Genomic DNA, 25,939 nt, shown 5'->3' on the forward strand with positions numbered 1-25,939 from the left:
GGACACATATACCTGCCATCTGCCACTTTCCCATTGCTTCTGTCACAATATATATATAATAGGTGATGTATTGTTCTACATACTTAACAGTAATTAACATATCTAAACAAATTATAAAACACTTTAATATAGTTGTCCTTTCAATAGAAATAAATGTGTACAAATATTTAAAAAAATAGAAAATATATTGAATTTTGAATGAATCATTTTTGAAATATTCTTTATTACTTACTCTCAATAATGAGGTTTAAAGCAGATGGATCTTCAAAGTTTACCAACATCCCTGAAATAAATAATAACAAACAGATGACAAAACATAAAATCTAGTAGGAAAATGTTCATAAAACAATGTGAACACAGTCCATGAATTTACTCTTTGTCTTATTGTGATCACATCTTTAAAATCATAAAATGTGTATACTTCATTAAAAGAGCAATATTATAGACATTTATATCACACATTTGCCATTACCGACATCCATCAATATATAATGTCTCCTTGGTGACCTGCCAGGAGAATGTATGTGAAAGTCACCAATTCTATAGCTGACATAGAGAACATATGTTTTGAAAGTTGTTTCATATTACCCTCTTTAAAATTTCTGTTTTATAGTAAATATTTGGTTCATTCAAGATGTAATTTTTTTAAGCAATTTATTGGCATTTGATTTTGTGTTGGAATGTGGCTGTGTTGACCGTCACAAACCAGGACACCCACAGGCTATTTACCATCAGTGCTGAGAAAGTAGAACATATTTTCACACCCAGGCAAATATCTGGATAAAATATGCATTAGGTTTATTAATACAAAAACATCAACAGCAAATTATAGCACTTTCAATAAATAGTTAAAAAAGTCATACTACTGCAAATGGGACATAGATCACACAAGGGGTACAAATGTAACACTATACCATATTCTATCAGGAACCTTGGGGTGTTAATTCCAGGATGGCCCCTATGCTGCTGGCGATGCAGTGATCTTGCATCACTGTCACTACGCCTTTGGCAAATACATTAATCCACAAGACCTGCAGAGATTTCAGAAAAAGGAAGAGGACTTACAGTTCATCTGTAGCACCCTAACCTACACTCCAGCTAGAGCCATAACGCCAGCCCTGACATTCAGATCTTTCAGGTTACAGCATGCACTTTTTATATAGTCCCCAATCCAGTCTGGGTATGGCTACAGCTCTTTAACAGACATATTGAACTTAACATAAAGACACAATATATATATACACACATTCATATTTAATATCTATATGGGCATGCATAACTGGGCAGCAGGAGGAGCTACTAAGTATACTGATAGTCCACTTTGTGAGAAATGAGGCACAACAAGGGTGGTGTCAAATTAAAACCTTGTTTCCTCACACTGACCTATTATCTGTCTGAAGCCCAATGAAAGCCCTTAAGTATGTTTAGATTCAAGAGCTGTGAACATGGCTTTGCAAATGCCAGAAGGGCCGATGGTCAGAAGGGCCGGTCTGATCTGTCAACTGGGGGCACTATTGGGGCATAGTAACAACAGGAGGCACTTTTGTGGCACAATATCAACTGGGGGCACTTTTGTGGCATAATATCAATTGGGGGCACTCTTGTGGCATATCAACTGGGGCACTATTGGGGCATAGTATCAACTTGGGGCACTATTGGGGCATAATATCAAGTGGGGGCACTATTGTGGCATCGTATCAACTGGGGGCACTTTTGTGGCATAATATCAACTGGGGGCACTTTTGTGGCATAATATCAACTGGGGGCAATTTTGTGGCATAATATCAACTGGGGGCACTACTGTGTGGTAAAATATGATTTTGGGGCACTAGTGTGTGATAAAATATGATTTTGGGGCACTACTGTGTGATAAAATATGATTTTGGGGCACTACTGTGTGGTAAAATATGATTTTGGGGCACTACTGTGTGGTAAAATATGATTTTGGGGCACTACTGTGTGGCATAATATCAATTGGGGGCATGTACTCAGGCATGAGGGAAGGAGGAGAATGTTAATATAATGTGGGAGGCAGGCTATTAATTTAATGGTGGAGTTTAGGTGGGGGCTAATTATTTAATTTGTGCTATTTTATTTGTAGGGTGATGTGGGTTAATTTAATATTAGGGGCTAGCAATTTAAGATAGGGTGATTGGACCTTTCAATTAATAGTCCCCAAACCACCCCAGCATTAAATTAAAGTGGGGCTGTTTGCTGTTTGGGAAAAAGATATGAATTTAATGGCAGTGATGGTTGCGGGAAATAGCATTTACAATTAATAAATAAACCTATTTCCCTCCCTCCAAACAATCCCAGCCATAAATGAAATAGCATTTACGTTTTTATACCTATTTCATTTATGGCTGGGATTGTTTGGAGGGAGGGAAATAGGTTTATTTATCAGCAGCAGCAGCTATTTATATTAAATGTAAATACTAGTATTTTAATGTTGGGACTGGATGGAGGCCTAATTATAAAACAGGGTTGTATTGATTAAACACCAGGGCTGGTTGGAGTTTTCTAAATTACATGTACCCATTTTTGTTCCAAATAGGGCCTCCAACATTCCAGTATCCAGACAAGCAGCAACTGAACTAAAGACACCAGGAGACATAGGTGGTGAAAGTAACAAGACAGGTAGGAGAGAGCAGGACAGTCTGCCAACTGTCCTGAATCTGGTGGGGAAGTCCCGAATTTTGGTGACTGTCTCGTTTAGTGAGATTTAATCCGACTACAAGGACAGTTGGGAGGTATGTCCCACTTCACACTGTACTGCTTGTTAAGGCAGAGCTGTGTGCAACTAACAGTATTGCACACAGTATTGCCTGTGTATTTGTCTAAAATTTTTCTAAAATGATAGCCATGTTACATAATAAGGGCTTCCTGTCTTAAAAACCCCAGGCTCCCCAAGTGTTAATCCAGCTCTGGTTAGCAGGAGGGAGCGGATAGCTGCTCCAAGTTTCTGGATAGGACACAGCCTGCAGAGCAAGCCGAGGAGCTCTAGGTCTCACAAGATTTGGTAATCTTGTGAGACTAAAAGCTTCCCTGCTCACTCTACAGGAAGTTCCCACCCTGATGATGTCAGCAGCACCAGAAGCATAGATAAGTACAGTGGGCTGGGGGTGTCATAATGTGCCTCGGGGGATGGCGTGATAAATGTAATGTTTTATTTTAATGTATGTATCATTGCCCCATGTGGCCACACCCACAACACAATGTGGTCACGCCTTTTTTGGTGCTGCCGCGCAGGCCCACCTCGGTTTCTTTCCGCTGGAACTAAGGTGGGCCTGTGGACTGTAAATGCCAGGGCTGATTTTTAGTCCCAGTCCGGCCCTGGTGGTGCTCCCCTTTTCTTCTTTAGTTCATGCCAAGATCCGAAATGCCCTCATTTTTTATGACAAATGGTGCTCTAAACATAATGGGTTAACTAGCGGTGCTGTGTACCAAAGTGCAAAACTTTATAAATATGTTTAATAGTATAGATGGATAATATAAATGTTTAAAGGTAATGTGTCAGAGAAGTTAATGTATGGCACTGCAGCACCAGAAGGGAAAAAATATCATTGTATAAATTTATTTCTATTAGTGGCACAATGTGCCTGCTGTATAACATTGTAAATGTATTGATTTCTGAGGTTGTATGCCATTTTGGAGGCAATTTATTTCTGTAACATTTTTGAAGAAAGGTAATCCAATGTTAATTAAGCATTTGATCTGAGAGTGACCAACACAGCCTTTTAGGTTAAATGCACTGCAGGCTGCTGTCATCCTTTGTATCCTCAGGGCCTGATTCATTAGCGATCTTATCTTGTGCGGAAGTTGCGATGAGTATTTTAAGATCAAACGGGGAGATAAGATATTTGCAATTCAATAAGGAACTGAAAGTTCAAATACACGCCCGCATTCAGTCCTTTACGCAACGTAATATAAGATGCAACGGATCTTAAGCAATTAGTTCATCTTAAGATCCGCTTCTGAACTTCCACTTATTTAAACATAAGAAAGTGCTACATAACAGCAAATGTGGGAGGTGCGAAGTTTGTTTACAATTGTTAAAACACAATCGGAGTGTATTTATGCAATACAGTTGTAACCACATTATTTGTTTTAACACTTACATGTTTAGAGAACCTGGAACAAATAACTTTGAAATGTTTTTAATTAGCTAAATCAATAGACCTTCTTATTCATCTACATGAAAGATCTTGTAATGTGTTTGTGCTTGAGTTGAACTGAGGGCCTGTGGATGCAAATGCATCTAATTCGCTAGCATAAATATATATGCATATTAATATTAAGAAATAATATATGCCCAAAAATTGTATCCTGACCATTCCAAAATGCGTAGCGTACTCTTCCATAATCGATACATAGGAGAATACATACAATCTCCACACAGAAAAAATAGCGTGAGGCAGGAATCGAACTCCTGACTCCATTGTTGGAAGGTGGATTGGTTAACCACTAAGGAAGTGTTCATTGAGAAAAAAGAGCAAGAAGCTCACCAATACAGCATGTGTGCTACAGATGTAAGAGCTAGATCATAGGACTTCAAGAATAAAAACAACACAACACAGCCACTCTTCCTTATTACTCAAAAATAAATGCCAGTTAACATCTGCACGGGTACCTTAGTGGCAGAGACGGATTTAGACCACATGGGGCCCTAGGCAAGATACTTGTTTGGGGCCCCCTCCCTGGCAAAAAAACCATAGCACTATAGTTTTTTAGCATAACATATACCCCTATTCAGGGGCTGGCTGGAAGACTTTAGCCCGGGGGTGCAAGGATATAGCACTGGCCCATAAGTAGCGGCCCATTTTTAAAGGTTGGTCTCACCACTAGCCCTGGGAGGGCCCTCTGGGAACCACTGGGCCCTAGGCAATTGCCTAGGTTGGCTAATGGTAAATATGGCCCTGCTTAGTGGGTAGCACTTCTGTCTCACAACACTGGCATCATGAGTTTGAATACCAAACATGATCTTAGCATCTGTGTGCAACTTGTGGACTTAATCATTAATGAAAGGAGCACAAAAGGAAATTTGGCCAAACCAGCTTTTCTTGTTTATTTTGCAACGTCTAGAATTAGAATAGTATTTAAAGTTGTTTGTTTTCATGTAACACACAAACACTTGATAGCTTCGTTTTCAAACGTGATCTATTACATGCTCTACCACAATGATAAATCTGTCCTCCTATTTTAGATGCATCTCCCCCTCAAATGCCACTTTCTTAGGACAAAGTGCATTTTGAATTTATTACAATATTTTACTTTCAAAATGGATGATGCCCCACAAGTCACATTCATGTTATTATGTGCATGCTGACATCTATTACTATGAATGGCCTAAGGCTTAGAGGGGGGTGGCTTGATATTTAGCGGACTTTCTTGGACTAAAATGCAACATTGTCTTGAATCCTTGTTTTTCTCCATCTATGGCTTGTATGTGTTATGCTATGTATTCAGCTTTACAAAACATCAATGCAGACCACAGTGGATCAGCATGGTGGTTTAGTCGCTCGCTCTACTGCCTTAGAGCACTGGGCCCATGAGTTCAATTCCCAAACATTCTCTTATATGTGTGTAGTTTGTATGTTCTCTTCCATGTTTGTGTGGGTTTACTTTGACATTCTAAGTTGATGTACGCTGTTTTTTTTCAAATATTAATCTAACCTCATATTTAGCATTTACCTCCCCCTTCAATGCCAGATGGTTTTGTGAAAGTTTTAATTTGGTTTGCCATTTGGCATATACCTTTCTTAATGATTCAGGCGCCCAGGGCACCTTATGTGTATGATATTACTATGAATGGACTACCTTTTGTAGGGGGGGTGTTGTTGGTTGAGGGCCCCGGGTGTTTTTTTGGAATTGCAATTAGAAACTTGCAACCTTTTTTTCATCATCTCCTGCTTGTATGTTATTTCCCCGTCTTCTAAACAAAAACACTGCAGCCAACACTGGCTCTGCACCGTGGCTTAGTGTGTAGCACCTCTGCTTTCCAGTGCTGGGCTCATGAGTTTGTTTCCTGCCCATTGCCTTATGTGTGTGGAGCTAGTGTTCTCCCCATGTTAGTGTGGCTTTCCTCCCAAAATCCAAAGACATACTAGTAGTTTTCTGGTTCTGGGCGCTTGTAAAGAAAAGATATATCAATTTAATATGGATAGGTCCACAATACGCTCCGGCCGGAACGAGACAGCTTAGATGTGTTAAACAATTAACATGCATCAATTGACACTGCTGAAAACAATGATAATGGTAAAAAACACTACAAACTCAGTGTGATTGCAAATATGGTTAGAGTGCATTTGCAAGCTACTAAAATATGAAATGACAATTGATATGAACCGCAAAAAGAAAATGTAAGGAAATATAATGTCCAGAGTTGTAAAATAAAAAAAATAAATAAAAAAAATAAAAATAAAAATGTTGGTGATGATGAAAAATGCAAGCAAAAATGAAATTGGTAGCCGTTACTCACATGAAGCAGGGATGTCTGGCTGTCTATAATGCAGACAGGCACTTAGTAGCGGTCCCAGAGTCTGTGCTGATGAGGTTAGATATAATGTTGATTTCAATGATAAAAAGCACCCAGCAGAATGCCAATTATTAAAACAAGAATGAGGAAGAAAGTTCTTCTAGTTCCTAAAAGGAAATCCTCTCCTTCTTGTTGAAAGAAAAAATGATCCCGCTCAAATAGCGTGTGCACGCTGCGGGATATCTCCGTGTTGAGATTAAATGTATGGATATCAAAATGCCTCCAATAATGGACAGGTACCCAGCAGAATATAGGTGGCGATGATCCAAATGTAGTCCTCCTAATCCCCAACGTAGTCTCTCTCTTTCTCATAAAGTTGAGGCTAAACAGGGGAATCGGTAGTGCCGCTGTGGATGAGCGCATACACGCTACAGGCTGGTCTCCGATGTGGGTGTAGTCCTCCTAATCCCCAAACGTAGTCTCTCTCTTTCTCATAAAGTTGAGGCTAAACAGGGGAAGCGGTAGTGCCGCTGCGGATGAGCGCATACACGCTACAGGCTGGTCTCCGATGTGAATGTCTGTATATGGTAATGTAAGATGCTAGCATGCTAGTAAGTTGAATAAAACTGAGTTGAGGGACAGTCCCCAACGCGTTTCGCCCGGTGGCAATGGCCAGTGGGTTTCCTCAGGGATAGTAATGTCCAACTGGTCTTCCTAGCCAGTTTTTAAAGAGATCCGGATGTGCCAATCAGCCAAGAGGCAATGGAGTAATTAAGTAATTAGTGAATAAATCTGAGTACTGGTGATTGCACAACAATCCAACAGGCATGATGGAAAAAAACAAAAGAAAACAATAGTGCACTAGTTGCAAAACAAAAAAGAGCATGTTTGAACATATATAGAAAAATAGATCTAGTTGCATAAATATTAATGGGTGATATACATGGTATATATATGAAATGAACAAAAATAAATAAATTGGTTCAATGGAGGATACTATGAGCAGGTTCGCGGGACTGCGATGGGCGCGAAGTTCGCGCCCAGTTACGCGAACCTGTTCATGGCCCATTGGGAAAATCTTACCATTTGACATAACAACCCATATAGTTCACACATTCTTGGATGGTACAGATACATAGACGATGTGCTATGTATATGGACCGGTAATGTGGACACACTCCAAGAATTTCTTAAATATCTAAATACGAACGATCTCAACCTCAAATTTACCGCTCAGTTTAGTGATACCAGAGTTGAGTTTTTAGATTTGGACATTTCTATCGTCGACAATTGTATACAAACTAAAACTTATCTGAAACCTGTAGATTGTAATTCGTACATCCCAGCATCTAGTGGACATTTGAAGAGATGGCTCACTAATATACCAAAAGGACAGTTCTCTCGAATCAGACGGAATTGCTCTAATCTGGCACTATATGAGGAACAATCTGAGGTTTTGAAGACTAGATTCCTTGAAAGAGCGTATAATGATGTTGAAATACATAAAGCATTCAAACAAGTTAGAGACACGGACAGAGCTACCTTACTTCCATCAAAAGTAAATAAGGACATTTCAAATCCTTTACCACCGGCCCTCATCACAAAATACAATTCCAATCATAAAGAACTTGAAAGAATTGTAAGAAAGCATTGGCACATATTACGCATGGATGAGCATCTGAAGGACATCCTTCCCGGACATCCAAGGATCATTTATAGAAAATCAGATTCGCTTAACACTAAGCTCGTCAAGTGCTGCATTCCAAAAACAGCTGCAGAAAAATGCCAACAGAGTTGGCTGGAAGAGAAAAGTGGGGGCTTTTATTATTGCAATAGGTGCCATGCTTGCAAAACTATTAATCATAAGGGAACAAAGCCCATCACCAACTTCCACTCTCATACCACAGGTGACTCCTTTCAGATCAAAACCAAAATCACCTGTGATACTATGGGTGTGGTTTATCTGTTGGAGTGCCCGTGTGGACTACAATATGTAGGGCGTACTATCCGGAAACTTCATGTTAGAATTTCAGAGCACCTTCGCAACATCACCAATCAGTTAGATAATCATACCGTATCATCTCATTTTCTTAAACATCATAACCACGACCACACTAAACTTCAGTTTTTAGGAATATGTAAAGTTCATAAACCTTGGAGAGGTGGAGATTTCATTTCCCTCATTTCAAAAGAAGAGGCGAGATGGATTTTTAATCTTAAAACCCTGATCCCAAAAGGATTGAATGTGGATTTTGACCTGGGTTATTTTATCCACTCATAATGTATCCACTATATTTGTCCTTATACACATTGATACAATGGGAATAATATGCCAGCTATACCATATTCCCACTTTATTTTTATACTTATACTTGTTTTTATTTTTATTTTCATTTTTATAATTATTTTTATTTATTTTTTCAATTGTTTTATTTTTATTTAATTTATTTATTTATTTTATTATTTTTTTATTTTATTTTATTTTTTATTATATTTTTTTTTTATATATTTTTTTATAATTTTTATTTTTATTTTATTTTTTTTTTTTTATTTATTTAATTTAATTTTTTTTTTTTTTTATTTATTTTTGTTCATTTCATATATATACCATGTATATCACCCATTAATATTTATGCAACTAGATCTATTTATATATATTTTTCTATATATGTTCAAACATGCTCTTTTTTGTTTTGCAACTAGTGCACTATTGTTTTCTTTTGTTTTTTTCCATCATGCCTGTTGGATTGTTGTGCAATCACCAGTACTCAGATTTATTCACTAATTACTTAATTACTCCATTGCCTCTTGGCTGATTGGCACATCCGGATCTCTTTAAAAACTGGCTAGGAAGACCAGTTGGACATTACTATCCCTGAGGAAGCCCACTGGCCATTGCCACCGGGCGAAACGCGTTGGGGACTGTCCCTCAACTCAGTTTTATTCAACTTACTAGCATGCTAGCATCTTACATTACCATATACAGACATTCACATCGGAGACCAGCCTGTAGCGTGTATGCGCTCATCCGCAGCGGCACTACCGCTTCCCCTGTTTAGCCTCAACTTTATGAGAAAGAGAGAGACTACGTTTGGAGATTAGGAGGACTACACCCACATCGGAGACCAGCCTGTAGCGTGTATGCGCTCATCCGCAGCGGCACTACCGATTCCCCTGTTTAGCCTCAACTTTATGAGAAAGAGAGAGACTACGTTGGGGATTAGGAGGACTACATTTGGATCATCGCCACCTATATTCTGCTGGGTACCTGTCCATTATTGGAGGTATTTTGATATCCATACATTTAATCTCAACACGGAGATATCCCGCAGCGTGCACACGCTATTTGAGCGGGATCATTTTTTCTTTCAACAAGAAGGAGAGGATTTCCTTTTAGGAACTAGAAGAACTTTCTTCCTCATTCTTGTTTTAATAATTGGCATTCTGCTGGGTGCTTTTTATCATTGAAATCAACATTATATCTAACCTCATCAGCACAGACTCTGGGACCGCTACTAAGTGCCTGTCTGCATTATAGACAGCCAGACATCCCTGCTTCATGTGAGTAACGGCTACCAATTTCATTTTTGCTTGCATTTTTCATCATCACCAACATTTTTATTTTTTTTATTTTATTTTACAACTCTGGACATTATATTTCCTTACATTTTCTTTTTGCGGTTCATATCAATTGTCATTTCATATTTTAGTAGCTTGCAAGTGCACTCTAACCATATTTGCAATCACATTGAGTTTGTAGTGTTTTTTACCATTATCATTGTTTTCAGCAGTGTCAATTGATGCATGTTAATTGTTTAACACATCTAAGCTGTCTCGTTCCGGCCGGAGCGTATTGTGGACCTATCCATATTAAATTGATATATCTTTTCTTTACAAGCGCCCAGAACCTGACTATTTTTATACGTATCTAACATTGTTGGGAGTTTAGGGGTCCCCCATACACTCTCAGGTTCGCATTTGGCTGCTTCATATATTTGGAGGAAGCGCAGCCTATCCCTCTTTTTTAACCATACTAGTAGTTTTATTTGCTGCTAACACATTGACCCCAGTCTGTGTTACGGATTTTACATTGTAAACTCTTTTGGGATGATTGCCTTATCTGTACAGTGAGGCAGAATTAGTGGTGCTATATAAATTTTTAAATGATGAGGTAGTAGTAACGAAACAATCTACCTTAAATGTTATTATTGTATTATTGAAATCTCCATTATTTATTGTCCTAATACCCACATGTTGTGTAATTGTAATATATTAATAAAGACACACAGCAATGAATCTGTTTCATTAGATTATATTAATGTGCAAAATTTAGAAAAACAAACATTTGTGTAGTTTATATTAAAAAAAACTAACCATAAAGGTCATCTAACAGTTTTAAGTTTTTTGTTTCTTTTGATATTTGGAAATTTTCCCAGCGTGTCTTCGGATTCTTTCCAATATTTCCGTCAAAGAAGTGGAGTCTTGAGCCCTTATAGATGTGTATTCTGGAGGTGTCAAAAAAAATATCAATATGTCTACAGAATTTTAACAACACACAGTAGTTAACAGACATGTACTGTTACATAATTTTCACATTACACCAATGTCTAATAGGATGCAATGCTTTTTGGTTGCAGATTTATATATATGTACATATTTATGTCGTCGCCAGGGAAGGGGGAGAGTGTATTTTGAAAATAAACTTAGTAAGCCCAGCATGATGGAAACCTGTGACATTTATAAGTATGTCTAGTTTAATTGACCATAGGTGAAAACAGGGATTCCTTACCAGTACAATGGACACCTAAATGTGAGTAAATAATGTAAAGGCTTTAATGTCAATACTTACCATCTACCATCTACCAAGGCCGCCACCTCGCCTTCATCCTCTGCCTCTACCACTGTGACCTACTTCTCCTCCTCCTCTGCCTCCACCCCTGTGGCGCGACCTCCTCCTTTACCTCCACCACTGGTGCGACCTCCTCCTCCTCTGCCTCCACCACTGGTGTGACCTCTTCCTCTGCCTCCACCCCTGTGGCGCGACCTCCTCCTTTGCCTCCACCACTGGCGCGACCTCCTCCTCCTCCACCACTGGTGCGACCTCCTCCTCCTCTGCCTCCACCACTGGCGCGACCTCTTCCTCCTCCTCAGCCTCCACCACCAGCGCAACCTCCTCCTCTGCCTCCATCTATCTGGCACGATATCTACAATATGTTAGAATAAAGCTAACATATAACTGTATTGTTCAAAAATCAACCTGGTTAACAATTATATAGATGTAGTGAGATAATAATGTGATCTGACGGGGGGCGTTGTCTGGCTGACGTTTAGAACAGACGTGGGACATTAGAGCTCCTCGCATATAGAGCTGAATCTATATCTAATCACTACATTAAAATACCACGATTGCACTATAAGATCTGTGCTGGCCTGCTGGGCATTCCTATTCTCTCTTCGGGGCTCCGATCTGAGATCCTAGCAGTCTGGGGTCCTACTGAGTGAGTACTGAGGCTCTTACTCGCTCGCCTGGAGCTTATGTGCTGGTAATTCTGGCCTGCCCCCAGAAACACCTTGGGCTGCTTGTCGCCTGGTCCGCTATGTCCGAGTCTCTGTGCGACTGCTGACAGAAGCGAGGCACCGCGATTGGAACAGAGTGGAGGCACGAGAACAGGCTCTGCCTTTCAGATCCACTTACCTGATACTTGTGCGGAATCGCTTGTGTCCTGACGTCTACCCAAGATCCCCCTTGCCTTCCAAGACCCTTGAGAGCTTCCCTACATCACTTCAAACCGGAAGCTATAACCGCCATTACCACCTTCTCTTCCGGTGGCCTGAAAGAAGCAGTGTGTGCTGGGTAGTTCATTGGAGTCGGAGCCCAGCAAAATATAATATAACTGCCTGAATAGCCGAGACAATCCTGCACCCTTCGCTTACATCGAGGAGGCTGAGAGGAGAAAGCTGTCATCAGAGGACTTCAGCTGCTTGTTTGTTTAGTGCCAGATTTCCTAGAAATGCACAGATGTCTCAGCTTCTATTCCATTGCAGCAGTTTACTAACAGTGGTTGAATAACCATTACTATACTCTACTGCCATCTAGTGTATTTGATACCACTTTGCAACTTGTAACTGTTAAAGCTTCATAACCTCTAACAGAGATGCTGTTGAAGACACAGCTACTCGAGCAGTCATAGTGCAATTAATTCTGAGTACCTTTATATTCGGAGCAGGTGAAACCAACCTTGAGTCCATCCACTCCTGCCAGAGTTAACAGTATCAACAGATCAAAGAATCTACATATGCATGAGTAGCTAAATGAGCTACTAATGTATCGGGACACAGGGTAATCCATGGGGCTCTAACTTTGTATTGCCTCCACTGTAGCCACAGGAGAGAGAAATCTAACTATTTGTTCATTGGAATTGGCTGTTATCGCGGGCAGATCTCAATCGATCTTAATCTTTGGAACCACACTATAACAATGTCAGAATAAAAAAATTACCACCCCGGGAACAGCCTCTATCTTCACTCAAGCTAAAAAGCGGTTGACATGACAGTCAGGAACATCCTCGCCGATGCTGCATTCTGATTCGGACAGCGATGACGCTAGCTCCACCAATGAAGTATCAATATCGGCGGAATTAAGAGACATTATCAAATCTACTATCCAATCAGAAGTCTGTGCTGTTATACAAGAGGAAAATAAAAAAGTGGTGGCCGAGTTCCGCAAAGAATTAGCAGTCATTGGTTCCAGAACAGCAGACTTGGAGCAAAAGGTAGACAAGGTTTGCCATTTTCAAGAATTCGTATCCACAGAACTCTCGGACCTCCGTACAGATATGGAATCATTTAGAGAACACCTCGAGGATATTGAAAACAAATAGGGGGAAAATCTCCGTATCCGGAATATCCCAGAAACAATAGATAATGATCTCTTACCTAAGTACCTGGAAAGACTGTTTCTTCAATATCTTCCAGAAGCTTTAGTATTGGAGGTCCAAACAGATCGGGCTCATAGAGCGATATGCCCAAAACCAGCCTTAAACCACCGCCCAGAGATGTTATCGTCCGATTTCACTACTATAAGTATAAGGAACAATTTGCTATGGCTTACTTTTGAAGGAATAGATCTCCAGATATATCAGCCCCTACTACCCTGCAAAAACAACGTGATCTGGCCCCAATCACCAAACTCCTACGTGATCACAAAATCCGTTATTGATGGGGCTTTCCTTTTCACCTTCTGATAGGACATGAAGGTCAATCCCACAGGGTCAAGACACTAGAACAAGGAATAACTCTTCTGCCAAAACTAGGAATAGACTTCCTCGATCCCAATATCCACCGCAATAGAAGTCGCAAGACCAACTGCTCCTACGGTCTCATGGACACGAACATAAGGAACTTGAGCAAAGATTGTGCATTCATTGTCTTTTACTTAGTAGCTCACTGAAGCTACTTGATCTAACTGGAATAGACTGCTCACAATTGTATTCTAACCGCATTGAAGAATGCCTCTACGCCTTATCATATATTGATAAATGTTTTCACCATCTGCTCGAAGTATTTACATGAGACAAGTAAACTTTATTTGTTTATAGAGCACAAGTTAAATGTTTTTTTGATTCATAGTCTGAGGTTTCACACAGGTTAGATAACTTACTGAATTAAATGCTTATAACAAGTACAGAATTGGTAGTGTAATGTCTTAGTGGCAGTGCAACTAACAATTGGTGTGTATAAATACTGACAAGCTCAGATTCACTTACATTGTTAGAAGCTAACAGGTAAAAATTGCTACCGGACTATACGGAGAGGGTTTCCGTGTGCCCTATCGAGTACTGATAAGCGAGTCTATCCATGTCCTTTTAGGATACAGGTAGACGCTCTATATGTATAAAATATTTTATAAATGTTAATGCTTCTTAACTTTAAGTCCAAATGGGTCGGCCAATTGTCTGGCCCTAATTGACTATAGTACACACTAAGTCACTGTGATAACTCGATTTTGCATTCTGGGATGCGGCCCATTGTTAAGTTCAGAACTACTCCACCCTGTAGTCATTCCAGTTCCTTGGTCCGACCACTCAGCTATGCTTTTGTGGCTTGATATCTTACCACAATTTATGCCACGATACCGGTGGAGATTAAATGACCATTTGTTTCTAAAGAAGGAAAATCTTGTTAAGATAAGACAAGCTTTATGTGACTTTCAAACAGACAATAGTCCAAAAGAAACTGTTCCCACTATTAGATGGGAAGCCCATAAGGCTACCATTAGGGGCTGTCTGATCAGCCTTGCCTCCCATGAGAAAAAAAAATAAGCAAGCAGGTTGTAGCTAACTTAGAGTCTCAGATACAAACTCTTACTACCCAACATCAGAGATACCCCAAACACGCAACCTATCTTAAGCTTCTAGCCTTGAAGGGGCAGCTGAGTAAATTAATAGCAAATAGATTCCGCACTTATTATAACTCACTATATAACCTCCCCTCGCCTGCGGTCCCCCCAGACACTTTTAGTCAACGAATACGTGAATACCTCCTAACGTGTTCTCTTCCACACCTTACAGACGCGCAGTTATTGAAACTTAATGCAGACATCACATTAAAAGAGATTAAAGAGACTATTAAGTCTCATAGAAACTCGGCCGCACCAGGTCCAGGTGGCCATACGGCATCATATTATAAAAAATTGGCTCCGGACCTGGCGCCAATGCTCCTTTCTCTTTTCAGAGCAATCTTAAGTGGCAAAAACTTTGAGAGGGACACCACTAGAGCGGATGTCATTGATATTGCCAAAGAGGGTCATGAGCCTAGTTACTGCGAGAGCTACCGGCCCATCTCTCTACTAAATGTAGACTTAAAACTATTTGCTAAACTGCTTGCAAACAGGCTGGCCCAAGTGATTCCTGCTTTGGTCTATCCTGACCAGGTGGGATTTATTCCTGCTCAGCAGGGTTCAGATAATACAAGACGAGCAATTAATCTAATTGAAGCAGCTAATCTGACACTCGCTCCTGCTCTGGTGGTCTCTTTCGACGCAGAAAAGGCCTTTGACAGAGTTTCGTGGCCTTTCATGGGGGCCACCCTTAAAGCGATGGGTTTTAGGGGTCAATTTATTTCTGGTTTGGCTTACTTATATTTCAATCTCTCTGCTACTGTATGGGCTAACGGGGCCGTGTCGCCTGCATTTCAAATTACTAACGGCACTCAACAAGGATGTCTTCTCTCCCCTCTGTTGTTTGCTTTAACGATGGAACCCTTGGCTTCTCGAGTTCGTAATAATCTAGCTATCACAGGGATTCCAGCGGGTAAGACTGACTATAAGATCTCCTTATATGCGGACGACATCTTACTAACAGTCACTAATCCCCTCACCTCTCTCCCTGCCATACAGAGCGAACTCTGTGAGTATGGCTCATTATCCAATTTTAAAATTAACATGGACAAATCAGAAGTCCTTCCTCTGAAACAACAGTCAAATTTTAAATGGCAATCAGACAAACTCAAGTACTTAGGAATTTATTTGACAAGTTATTATAGTCAATTATATGCTGCCAATTTTCCTCGACTTTTGCACTCGCTTAAACGAGACCTTGAGAAATGTGAAAAGTTATATATCTCCTGGTTAGGCCGCATGACAGCGCTAAAAATGAACTTAGTCCAACAAATTCTGTATCTCTTTCAGACGCTCCCTATTCGGGTACCCTCATTGGTACTTAAAACCCTTCAGAAACAAATTGTGCATTTTATTTGGGCTGGCAAACGACCCCGAGTCCGAGTTCACACGCTCCGTGGTCGGACTTCAGAGGGAGAACTGGATCTTCCGAATATCTCTGAGTATTATATTGCTAAGCATCTGACTCAACTAGTTTTATTTCACTCTCTGCCGGGCAATATGCTATGGGTTGACATAGAAGCTAATCTCGTACAGCTGCTCTTGCCTTACACTCTTTTATGGATTTCAATTAAACATCGCCCACTGCCCCTCTTGCTCCCATCTTCTACTCATTTCTCGCTTCAGATCTGGGATTATAATACTCGCGCCTTTCAACTGTTAGTTAATCCTGAAATTATGTTTCCGCTATGCAATAACCCAGCATTCCCCTATGGACAACAATCTTTCTCTCAACACTGGTTTTGTCGCGAGCTCTGGTTTCTGACAGATATAGCACCCATGCGAATATTTCCTGAATTTGCAGACCTACAGAGGTTACATCACATCCCCCATAAGCCCTTTTATCAATATTTACAATTAAGACATTTATTTAATTGTCTCCAAGCGTTTAAAACCTTTTACCAACTTACGCCCTTAGAAACCTTTTGTCAAAATACATCTTCTCCTGCTGGTTTAATCTCTACGTTCTATAGTCTTTTGGTGACATTTCGTCAACCCATTAAAGATCCTTATGAGCTAAAGTGGGAAGAAAACCTTGGAGTTGAACTGGAGGTTGACGATTGGGCTGAAATTAGGACTCAAATCGCTAAGAGCTCTATTTGCATGCGAACCAAGGAGAATGCGTGTAAGCTACTTTATAGGTGGTACCTGGTCCCCACTCGTTTAAAAGCTATATTCCCTGATGCTTCCAATTCATGTTGTAGATTCTGTCGACAAGAGCGCTCTTTTTTACACATTTGGTGCCCCAAGATGGCCAGATTCTGGCAAAAAGTACATAATCTAATCTTTAGTTACTTTGTTACAAATTCCTCCATGCCCTTCCTATTCACTTCTACACAGGCCAATACCTGGTGCAGACAAATATGAAACAGCACTAGTGAGCCACATTCTTAATGCTGCCAAATGCGCGGTACCGGCAAATTGAAAACACCTAGAACCCCCTACGCTGCCTGAAATTATCAAAAGTATTTGGCAGACTTATCGTTGCGAACATATTACGAGTATACTTAATGAACGGCCTAACAAATTCCGAAATACCTGGCAACCTTGAGGTAGATACTGACACCATAAACTTAGTATCAAATTTTATACTAATTATCTGATACCCATTATCAGCCCGGTGGGGTTGAGCTCCCTTCTTCTTTTTTTCTTCCCCTCCATTCCTTTCCCTTTAGCCTTTTTCTCAGCCTTTATCTTTCTTTCCCAATCTGTTTTTCCTCCCCTTTCCCTGTCTTTTTCTTGAGCTCCTCCCTCCCTCCTTTTTAATGCTGTTGTTGTATTTTGCTATAACAAAGTTCTTAATAACTTTATATATTGATTGAACAATCTATGTCCTACTCTTTATGCTGTTAAAACCTGAAAAACCTTCTAATAAAATATGTTTAAAAAAATAAAATGTGATCTGACATTGTGAAACATTTTTTTTGCACCACAGCTAAAAATAATCTTTACAAAAAGGATATAAACATGACAGACAAACACCACTTTTCTCATGGCCTGTAACAATGTCTACTTTAGGTTTACAGATGTGAAAATCTCAGTTTTAGTTTCTAATTTTTATTTTGTATGATTTTTTTTGTGGGGTCCACCATATTTAAATCAACCAAATAATTACTAGACATTTTCACTGACCCCTGTGTTTTGGTTCTGGATTAACTTCGTTTTTGGTTTTGGCAAAACCAGCCTCGTGTGTTTTAGTTTCGGATCCCAAATTTTTTTTTTGCTAAAATCACATCATTTGGCTCTTTTTTTGTTCCTACTTTATTATTAACCTCAATAACATTAATTTCCAGTCAATTTTTGTAGTGACAAGAACACTGAAAACCCTTGTTTCTGTGTGAGCAATGGCACTGGAGACTGGAGAGTGACAAGAACACTGCTAACCCTGTTTCTGTGTGAGCAATGGCGCTGGATCTCCTGGGGAGAGAGGTACTTATGAAATAAAAAACCCGCAAGATCCAACAACGCAACAATGTCATTTTGCCTCAATTCAGATCCAAGGACGTGCGAAAGTACCGAGCCGGCTCGCGAGTCTACTCGGATCCCCTAAGTTCAGGTGGGTTCGGTTTTCAGAAAACCGAGCCCGAGCATCTCTAATAATTACTGATTGACTAGGGACATATAATACAGTAGTTATTCGTGTTTGGGCTGCTAATATGTATAAATCATCTTACAGGGACCTAAGTATGTGGCATTGGGGGAAGGTTACATTTCTAATCAAGAGAGATTTATATTTTGGGTAGGGCAGCTCCTTGGAAAACTTTAAAACTAAAGTTTGAAACTAGTCCTAAAAATAAAGCAAGTGTTTAGATTACAGTTTTTTGTCCGATTAATAGAGAACTCACATCTTACTATTGCCTCCCTAAGCTCCGCCAAAAGCTGGGGCTGGCGTCGACGCAGATCACTCAATCATCATCATCATCATTTATTTATATAGCGCCAATAATTCCGCAGCGCTGTACAGAGATCTCATTCACATCAGTCCCTGCCCCATTGGAGCTTACAGTCTAAATTACTCCAGCGCTGTTGGAGCTGCACAATGCTCCGCCTGTGGTTTAAACGGCTCCAGATTTAGTGGCACACCTTCTGGTGCACCCACAATTTAATCTCATTAGAGATGTACTGACCAGAGGGCATGCTGTCCATGTCCTCGGTCAGCACCCTCAGTTCTCTCCTGGCAAATGTCGAGGACCTCATTTTCTCAACATTATATTCTCCAATATTCTGCTCTCTGGTTCTCTGAGCACATGTGGGTGAGCTCACATGACATGCAGATCTTTTATACACCTGTGAGTAAAATGTCTGCCTGTCATTCAACCATAGTATCCTTGCAATGGGGGGGGGGGGGGTGTTGACATTTAGCGCTGACACATGAGACGTTAGCAATTAGGATGAGACAAGTACACCTAGACTTGCAATTTAATGGGTCTTTAGAAACAGCTATGCTCTTCCTTCAGTCCAACTTTTTTTCCATGATTCCAGGCAGACACACAACTGTCTGTGGGACACTTGGAAGACATTATTGCAGTGAGTACTCTTTGATATGTTTTAAGAGAGATTACAGAGCTGTTTACAAGAGGGTAATTCCCTGTTTATGCATCAAGCACTTTTAGTGTAATTTGTTATTTCACATGAACCATGTATTATTGTATATTCTGGTGAAAAATGACACATTTCGAGATACACTCTGCTACTGGGTTTTCCACACTAAACCCAGGAGGAAGTACACTATAGCACTGGTGGCCTGAATCATTATAATGTATTTAAGTAATATCTTTAACGTGGCCAAAAAAAAACTTAAATAAAAAAAGAATATCAATAGGCCTTATGTTTTGCTTGTGCACTCTCCTTAGATAATTTCACGATGTTTCTGAAAAATTCTACTTTTTGTTTGATGCTCCGGTCCTGGATTTGGATTTTGGTGCGTAGTCTGTGCTGTAAACTAGGCTGATGAAGTAGCTAGAGGCATGGAATCTGGCTACTTTACTCTATTTTTTCAGGCACTCAGAAGGGGGCTGTTGGCCGTTACTGTTGGTTGCGAAGTGACTAGCACGATTTGCAATTACATACACTTTGTATGGTTAATGTTTTGAACCTTTTTGGGGTTGAAGTTTATTCCGATGTTGACTTATATGTATTATCAGGTTATTCACTCATTTCCAATTTGGGAATGTTGCTTTTGCCAATATCTATGTTGTGGTTTTTTTAACTGCCTTTGGGTGTCTTACAATGGAAGACGTATTTTTTAAATGTTATGTTTCCCTATTAAAAAGGTGTGTTTTGGCCATCCACTTGTGTACACGCAACACGTCTCCAATTCAAATGCACAAGCATTTATATTCTGATGTACATGTACTTGCAAACTATGTAGGAGCGTTACAAATGCATTGCTCTTGTTAAGTATGAAATCTATTTTGGTTTGGGGGGGTTAATCAATGTAAATGTTTAAAATTTCTTTTTGGTATTTCATTTTTTCATCTCTCTTTAGTTTTGGCATCAAAATGTCTGATGCTGGGCCAAGCAATGCGGGGGCCAAAAGCAGGCAAAATTTTAATTTTACAGGACGAGAAGTACATATTTTGATGGAATTGACTATTGAAAAATTTCATACACTGCAGACTTGTATGTCGGCCAGTCAAAAAAAACAGACTGAGAAGAGATTACGCAATAAGTTAATGCAATACTCCTTGTTGGCGGGCGATCAATGATGTGCAAAAACTGTAAAAAATAATAGGTGAAACAATCCTTTAATTTTTTGTGACAACTGTAAACATAGTAAAAGAGTGTCAAGAATTACCTTGACACATATTTTACCAGTGTAAGGCATGTGTTTTTAAAGGCCACATTTGTCCCTAGATAATGTGCATTGTAGAGTCGAAGAGTAGTTGGCCAAATGTACATGTCACTTTCAGACAATTATCCACCCAGGACAATGAACACACATTTAGCTGTGTGTGTATGTGTGTCTCTTTTTCGGTGACTAAATTGTAACATTCCAATGTTATGTTCCATGGTTTAATTGTTAAAAGATTTGCAATTAAAATATTCTTCTATTTTGTACAGGTGGGCAGACTTTAAACAAAATTTAAATAAGAAACTAACTGAGCAAAGGAGGCACGTTAAAGGAACGGGTGGTGGCCCAGCACATGACCTAATATTGTCGCCACTGGAGGAGCGAGCGAGTGTCACAACTTCTAAAGAGTCTCTGGTTGGGGTGGGCTGAATTGATACCGGCAGCGACCCACCCCTAACATGGCCATTATCTCCTCTTGGTACATTTGGACTATATTCTATGGGTGTATGTTAATTTTTGTGTTTTGTTTACAAACATGTGGCACCTCTATCAGTATTCACATCCTAATGACTGTAATTTCTCGGTGGCTTATCCAATGTATATTTTTTTAGATTCAATTTTAGCCTTAACCTATATTCAGATGAATCTTAATGGATGCATCACAATGTGAAATTTTATACTGTAAGATTTGGGTACATTTGACACTTAATCATTTTTGTTTGTTTCATTTTCACAGAGCGCCAGAAGGAGCAGCAAAGTGTGGGTGCAAACCCAGAGGGTGAGCAAGTGGAGGCGAGTGCCCATGATGTTGAGGCCCCTTGGAGGTAGCATGCACAACTCTTGAGGCAGCAGACACTATCGCACATAAGCCAACACTTTGAATCTGCCACAGAGTCCATTGACTTTAACGTCTGTAATATGTCCAATACCCTCACCCGTCTTGAGCTAAAGTTTGATGAGCACATGAGCACTTTAAATGAAACCTTCACTAATATGTGCACCCTTTTGACCCAAATTGTCCATAATCAGCAAACGTCACAACACCCTGCACTGAATGTCACTCCTTCACCTACTCCAGCCCCACAGCTCACTATTCCAAATTATTCTCCTTCCCCTCCTCAGCCTCCTGCCCATTCACACCTCTCGGCACACCCCGCATACCCCCCTGGCCAGTCCTCTGCTTATCCCCCTTGCCAGTCCTCTGCTTACCCCCCTGGCCAGCTCTCTGGCTACCCCACTAGCTAGCCCACTTGCTACCCCCGTGCCCAGCCCCATGTCCCTTCATCACGTAGTCGGTCACACCCTGCTGACCCAGAGAGTTATTATGCTTCCTCCGAAGCCCTCAACATCATGGGTCACTCGAAGTCAAAAGCATGTTGCAGCCTCCAAGAGGGGAAAAAAATAATAACATTTTTTGATGTTTAATTTTGTTTGTTTACTGTACCAACGTCTAATGAAATTCAGATTAGATTTTTTAACACATTTTTGATTTTGTTTTGGGGTTTAAAAATGCAGATATGGGACAAGCTAACATATTGTTTATTACATGAAAAAATGGTACACCGACTCCACATAACTCAAAACACTAATAGCCAAACCACAACATTACTATTTACAATACAAATGGCCCATCAATATGTTTCCAAAATGGCATTCAAATGTTGTTTGTTTACAAGTTGTTGGTGATTGGAAACAAACACATACACAAGCATACCCCTCCCCCCTAATATTTTAAACCCATCATAAACCAAGGTACATTGGCAAATGAAAATACTAGTTTTGTTGGCTAACATTGTTTGAGGCACAGGGACAAGTGTGTAACGTCAGCGTACACTTGATTTGTGTAAAGTGTTAAGCATGGATGCTTAATTGTGGCTTTTCTTACAAGTAAAGTTGAATTTTGAGCTGTCTATTCCTTATTCCGGGGACCATAAATATGTGTGTACCTCTCAATCTAAAACAAGCAAAGGTTTTATTGTCCTGTGGTGTGTGATTATTCAGTTTAGCCCAAACATGTTGCATTGTAGTGCACTTTAAAATGAACATGTGATGTGCAAATGCTTTCAACATCAAATGAATTTAATATAAAACACATTCTGTAAACGAAAGACCAAAGAGAGTACTCATTAGCCCCACTTGAAGGGTAACATGGTTTTATTAGTGCATTTACTTGTAGTAGTTTAGTGTGTCAATTATAAAGTAAGCTAATCCTGGGAGGATTTTGAGTAGGGTTAGGGCTGTTCCAGGTATAACTCAACCTATCATATGTTTTTTTTGTTTGGTGCCCTGGGTTTTTAAACATTTTTGCCAATTAAATTTAAACTCCAAAACATTAATGTAATCCCATATGCTTTGTGACATGGTTGTGCAAAGTTGCACATTACCAGCTTTGTACTGCTTTCCTTTCCTTTACAACTCATTACGTCCAGGTCACAGCATGGCCCTGCAGGCATGGCATATTCCTCACATAGTAGTACTAGTGTTACTTAGGTACCCAATACAATGCTTAGTAAAGGGAGATATTTCTAGATGCACATGTTTGGAAACCACTATGTTTGGGGGGGCAATTTCCTAGGGAATGTGTGGCAGAGGTCAGTAATAACTGCTTGATTACTGGCCACTCTGCAGAATACATTCTGCAGGGTGGCCACTATGTTGTGTGTGGAGAATGTAATGTTTGGATCACAGTGGTCTAATGGTAAACACTTTGCAAGTAGTTTGGTTATGTCAAATGTAGACACATGTCAAAATCCAAATTGGTCTAACAATAGTGTTTTTTTGCACAAACTATTAATGACACATAGTTTCTGATGCTACTTGCAGATAGTTTCATCAACATTCTGCCTTGCCTGTAATGTTTTTTTTTTCTCTGACAGTTTTTGTTAATCCAAATCAACTTCTGGCACCAATATCCAACATGAATTTGAGTTTAGCTACTTACTGCTTATTAAACTAAACGAATCATGTCATCCTTGGAACCAGTTTACACTATATATGAACGGTTACATCCTTTGCCATCATTACCATTTTATATTACCATTTTATATTTTAAACAAAACCACAAGTTGCAACCTATCCAAGCAGGCCACACAATAGTGGCCTGGAAATACCTGGGTCAGTCTAGCTAATACTACATTAGTAAGTGTAAGAGACAAAGTGCATGCTTGCTTTAATTTTAGGTGGGCTAACATTACAAAATACATCATAAGACAAACACATCATGACCCCCAGATTTTCTAAAACCAAAACAAGATAAAAATCAGACTGGTGTGTGCAAGTGGTGGAAGTTCACAATATGTGTCATCCACCAACAATGTAGTCTGCTTAGAAGTGTTTATATATGTGTAGCAGCAATAGGACATAGCACGAACGTGCCAAAAACATTGCAGATGTTTAGCAGATGGATAATACCTAAGGAAGCAGGTTTAATAGGAAAAGGGCGGAAAGTGTGATTGTGTGACTGCTATTCTCAACTGGAATTGTTGGAAATGTTGATGAGGTTTGTTTTTTTTATTTAATTTTAAATTGAAGGGTGAGGTGTGTGCTCCAAATCACCCAGTGCAGTCTATGACTGTGCTGGAGGCTTGGGACATTGAACCCTGGGCCAAAGGGAAAGGGCCCCGTTTCCTCCCTATCCTTCAGGAGCATAAATGTCCCAGAGAGGGTAGAAAGAGTTTTTCAGGCCCTCCTTTGTCGAGGCTAGGGAAAGCCCATTTACATCCCCCATCTCCGAAGGCATAATGTCAGAGTCTTCAAGACCACATCCGCCGCCAGGCTCCAGCGGGCCCCTTTTCCCCAAGATTGCCCGAAGTTTCCCTCCCAGGGGACTGGTTCTTCAGCTCTCCCCATAGGAAGGGAGCCTTAGATGACTTAGGGAGAGAGGGTCACCCATAAAACGTTCTTTGCGATAAGTGCTCTGTGTCCAACAAATAAATACGTTCCAGCAGGCACCAGCCTAATGGGCAGTGTTTCTGAATTTTTCAGCTCAAGCCAAAAGCACAAGACCAAGAAATAAATAGTGATGAAGGGAAGTTACTTAGTGCTCGTGCCATACTCTGTTCACAGTGAGGATTTAAACAGATGCTGAATATGCGTATGACACCAAGCCATTGGACTTGATTGTGGTAACTTTGTGGTTTGCCTTTGTCTGTGGGCAAGATTACTAGCAAAATGGGGATTGTAACAGGAATCTAAATGTTGCAATGTGATTGTAATATGTAGTAGCCTAGAAAGCATTGCTGCAAGCCATTGAAACATTGCAGGACCCTACTTTGCACACATCAACTGAGGTAATATTAAAATGGTAAGATTGAAGTAAGTTAAAATGCCATGTTGAATTTGCAATCTAATAAAACAGTTGCCAAACTAAAAGAGTACTTAGATACTAACCACACAAATATAACTACTACTAACTAGTTTAAACACAGAAAATATATTGTCAGTTAAGGGTAAGGGCTGTATGTGGCAGATTGTAAATTAATCAAGGATGGAAACAATATATATTTTAAGTATACATGTAAGGAAAATGAAGCCAATGGTGTGTATGAGAAGAGGGTGAACAGCAGTGTAGTAAGCACAAGACACTTCATTGGTAGTGATTGTCGACACTATTGCAGGGTACTATTTATTATTATGAGACATTAATACATAATTCCACCATAATACATACACACTATAAGACACTGGCATTTGACATAAAGCTCCTTGGGTCTTGACCAAACAATGAGGCCAAATTAAAAGAATCACATAGGCAGGGTTGTTGAATTTAAAATAATCTTTAACGTGTCATAAAACAGGAAATGCAGGTTTCCAAAATGCATCACATCTTTTCCTGTGGAATTAATAAAAAGTGAATAAAAATACTACCAAAATATTAGCTTTGAAATTACTGTAATGCGTGCACTTTCTTTATGCCCTTTTGCAGATGAAGGTGGCCAGTGTAACATAACATGCAAGGGATCTTGTTAGCCTTAACACTGTTCTCTAATAGTGCATTGTGGCTTCCTGCTATATATTGGTTGGGGAGTCTGTTTTTTTTAGAATTGGGAGAGCTTAACATAAACTGCAGACTGCAGAGTTCTTACTTCTGTTACTATAACACTCCTAAAACTTTAACCAGAAAACTTATCACTAAAAATAAGAACACCAGACAACTGTTAAATCTGGCTAAACTTTAAGTTGCAATTTATTAAATTTCAAATGGAATTTAAAATCTAAATTTAAATCGGAGGTGGAGTGTCACGAGCCGCGGCGGCTCCAGGCCCCGCCATGA

General features: G+C 39.8%; 1 protein-coding gene across 1 annotated transcript in view; it reads right to left on the minus strand.

Moving 5' to 3' along the window:
• Positions 1-25,939, minus strand: part of MEI1 (meiotic double-stranded break formation protein 1) — a 172,396-nt gene that overhangs the window by 50,700 nt on the left and 95,757 nt on the right. The window contains exon 3 of the mRNA XM_075184181.1: positions 233-283. Within this exon, the coding sequence (XP_075040282.1) occupies positions 233-283 (51 nt within the window). The remainder of the gene's footprint in view (positions 1-232; positions 284-25,939) is intronic.

This window comes from Mixophyes fleayi, chromosome 8 (genome assembly GCF_038048845.1).
Source record: "Mixophyes fleayi isolate aMixFle1 chromosome 8, aMixFle1.hap1, whole genome shotgun sequence".
Lineage (NCBI taxonomy): Eukaryota > Metazoa > Chordata > Amphibia > Anura > Limnodynastidae > Mixophyes > Mixophyes fleayi.